Source organism: Triticum urartu, unplaced genomic scaffold, assembly GCF_003073215.2.
Source record: "Triticum urartu cultivar G1812 unplaced genomic scaffold, Tu2.1 TuUngrouped_contig_4940, whole genome shotgun sequence".
Lineage (NCBI taxonomy): Eukaryota > Viridiplantae > Streptophyta > Magnoliopsida > Poales > Poaceae > Triticum > Triticum urartu.
In genome coordinates, this window is record NW_024115572.1 from 1 (window position 1) to 2,832 (window position 2,832).

The following is a 2,832-nucleotide window of genomic DNA, read 5'->3' on the forward strand; positions in this document are numbered from 1 at the left end:
CCTCAGCTACCTCAAGCTCACGGGCTCCGAGGCCTTCTGCCCCGTCTCCGGGGGAGGCTGCGGCGACGTGCTCGACAGCGACTACTCCGTCGTCTTCGGTAATTTCCTCGCCCACAGCCCCACTGCTCATGGGATTGAGGGCTAGTTCTGAAAATTGTACTGCTTTCATTATGCTTGCATTGTCAGTATGTAGGTAGGATTGTATGTTGATAACTTAGCGACATTCGAGATCCGGTGCCCATTATATTTCAAATGTTGCGCATGGTTGCAGATTCAGAATTTATACAACTATGTATGAATTTCCCTTTTATCATTCTGCCGTGGTGTGTGTGCTAAGATACACTTTCACATAATACAGTGCTATGGATGCTCATAGGTAACAATTGGTCTGTCTTAATTCTGTAGGGATCCCTCTTCCATTAGTTGGTATGGTGACATATGGTGTGGTGACTGCACTTTCTCTGCAAGAAAACGGAGAGGAGTTACTCCCTGGACTCGATGACTTGGATATCCGCCTAACCTTGCTTCTGCTTGCTACTTCACTGGCGACTGCGAGCGCTTATTTTCTTTTCATCCTGAACACCAAATTTGTCGGGACGTCTTGCTTATACTGCCTATCATCAGCATTTATCTCCTTCACATTATTTTTCATCAGACTAAAGGTGTGTGCTTTTCTTAAACATATCAGTGTGTTCCTCTTCTTCATTTAGACCTTTTGATAATCAAGTAGCCCATCCAACTAACCTTGTGCTCCACGGAATTGTTGCAGGACATTGGCTTGGCACGTATCCAGAAGTTTGTTGGTCTTCAGTTAGCTGTAGCTGTCATTGTTGCTCTTGCTTTAACAAACTCATATAGTTCAGCTACTACTCAGTTAAAGGGGTGAGACTTCCTCTCACATTGGTTATAAACGTTGAATGATGGGATTGCCTCAGCGGAAATACAAATTATAAGGCGTCTTTTTTTGCCATTTACTTGAAGTTTCATCGAACGTGCAGCAAAACGTTACATTTTACTCTCTATTATGGTTGTATGTTTCATATCCCATAGTGATTTTCTCTTCCGGACAACCATTTTACTTTTCCTTTTTTACTTAGGAACCAGCCATTTTGATTTGAGGTCAATGTGAATTTTAGTCTACATAGTTCGTTTCCTTTAAGATCATCACAAGTGACTAATAGACTTTCCTTTTTCCTTCATTTTATGCAGCACAGGTGATTTCGTATTAGAACCATACAAAACAGAGGTAACATCAGAATCAACCCCTTTTGCTATTTCACTGGCAAGACATCTACATTCTATAGGTGCTAAGATGTATGGAGCATTCTGGTGTACTCACTGCAATGACCAAAAACAAGTACGAGTTCTTTCATCTTCCTTGAATCAACAGCTTTTAATAGTTACTACCACAGGACCTGATTGTTGCTGTGCTAGATCTCCAAAAATGAAGTAGAGCAAAATCAATCAAGACCTACTTTATAATTCTTAGCATATATGGTCATGCAGTTGTTTGGTCGTGAAGCTATGGAAATTCTGGATTATGTGGAATGCTTCCCTAATGGAGCCGGTAAGGGGAAGAAAATGGCCAACGAATGTGTAGCCACTGGTCTGGAAGGTTTTCCAACATGGGTCATCAACGGGAAGGTACTCCCCATAACTTGGATGTTTCCATTAAAGTTCAAGTTCATGATGACACCCATTCAGCGTTTTATGTTGAGGCACGATTTAAGTTCTCGGTGCACATGTGCATTTCTGCCAGTATTGGGCACACACTGAATCTGCAGCTTATCCTCAGATGACATCCTCTGTTTTACTTCGCAGTTGCACGCATCTAGCTTTAGTTTTCCATATATGATGTTGTCGGTCACTACACTACGTCATGGCTTGCCCATGCTTCCTAAGATGATGAAAGCACTATGCTTCCTATGTGTTCACGAACTGACTATGTACCTTCCTTCCACTCAGCTCCTGAGCGGCGACCAGGAACTCTCAGTCCTCGCAGAAGAATCCGGTTTTGTTTCCGAGAGCCCCGAGCAATCCTGAGGCCATGGACCTCGACGAGCAGAAGCACCCCACTGATTCGAAGTGCAGAAATCGAGAGCTCTCTAGAGGCAAGAACCTGAAGCTTGTGGTAGTTAACAGCAATGCCACAAAAATCTCGGCCGAGCTTCAGATGAGGTGCATTCCAATGGTGCATAAGTAGATTATACAACTAAATACAACCACTAACCACTGTAATACTATGTAAAAAACTAAACCTATTTGTCCTCTCATCCAATGGGGCTGAAGGAGAGCATCGAATCCGGGGCAAATTATACTACGACCTTTTTGTAGAGCCTGTAGTTTTTTTTTTTGATAAAAGAAGGGCTTCCCCCTTCCGATTTTCATTAATGAAAACCTAAGCATCCACACTAGACAAGCTACGACAGGAAGCAAACGCGAAAAGAGCTTGTAGTTTGTGCTGTAAAACTTGTAATCCTGGAAAACCACAAGGTTTTCGTAGTAATTCTTTGCACTTGGACATTTGCAGTCCTGGGGAAGTACACTCTGTGTGCCCTCCACCCTTTGAAACGAAGGGTTTCTGCTCTCTGGGAGCATATGGGAATTCCTGAGCTCAGCAACGTCGATAGTTGAGCCATTGATACTTTCTTGGTAAAACTGAATTTCTGCCTGATTTGTGCAGAAAGCCAGAAACGCAAGGAAATGGTCTAATTCTTGCAGCAACTGAGGCAAAGCCGTCTCCCTTCCCCAAAACATATGGATATGCGAATTCACTCGTGTCTCTGGGAAAAATATGTGAGCGTGTAAAGCGTGCATACTCATGTTTCTGGC

General features: G+C 43.1%; 1 protein-coding gene across 1 annotated transcript; it reads left to right on the plus strand.

The window, feature by feature from the left end:
* Nucleotides 1-4: 4 nt before the first annotated feature.
* On the plus strand, nucleotides 5-2,333 carry LOC125528533 (thiol-disulfide oxidoreductase LTO1-like; the record flags this gene model as incomplete). Its single annotated transcript, XM_048692988.1, has 6 exons — nucleotides 5-98; nucleotides 406-662; nucleotides 770-882; nucleotides 1,210-1,357; nucleotides 1,507-1,644; nucleotides 1,966-2,333. Coding segments are annotated over 6 exons (828 nt in total), but the record flags the coding sequence as incomplete, so codon positions are not given.
* Between the last annotated feature and the right edge of the window lie 499 nt (nucleotides 2,334-2,832).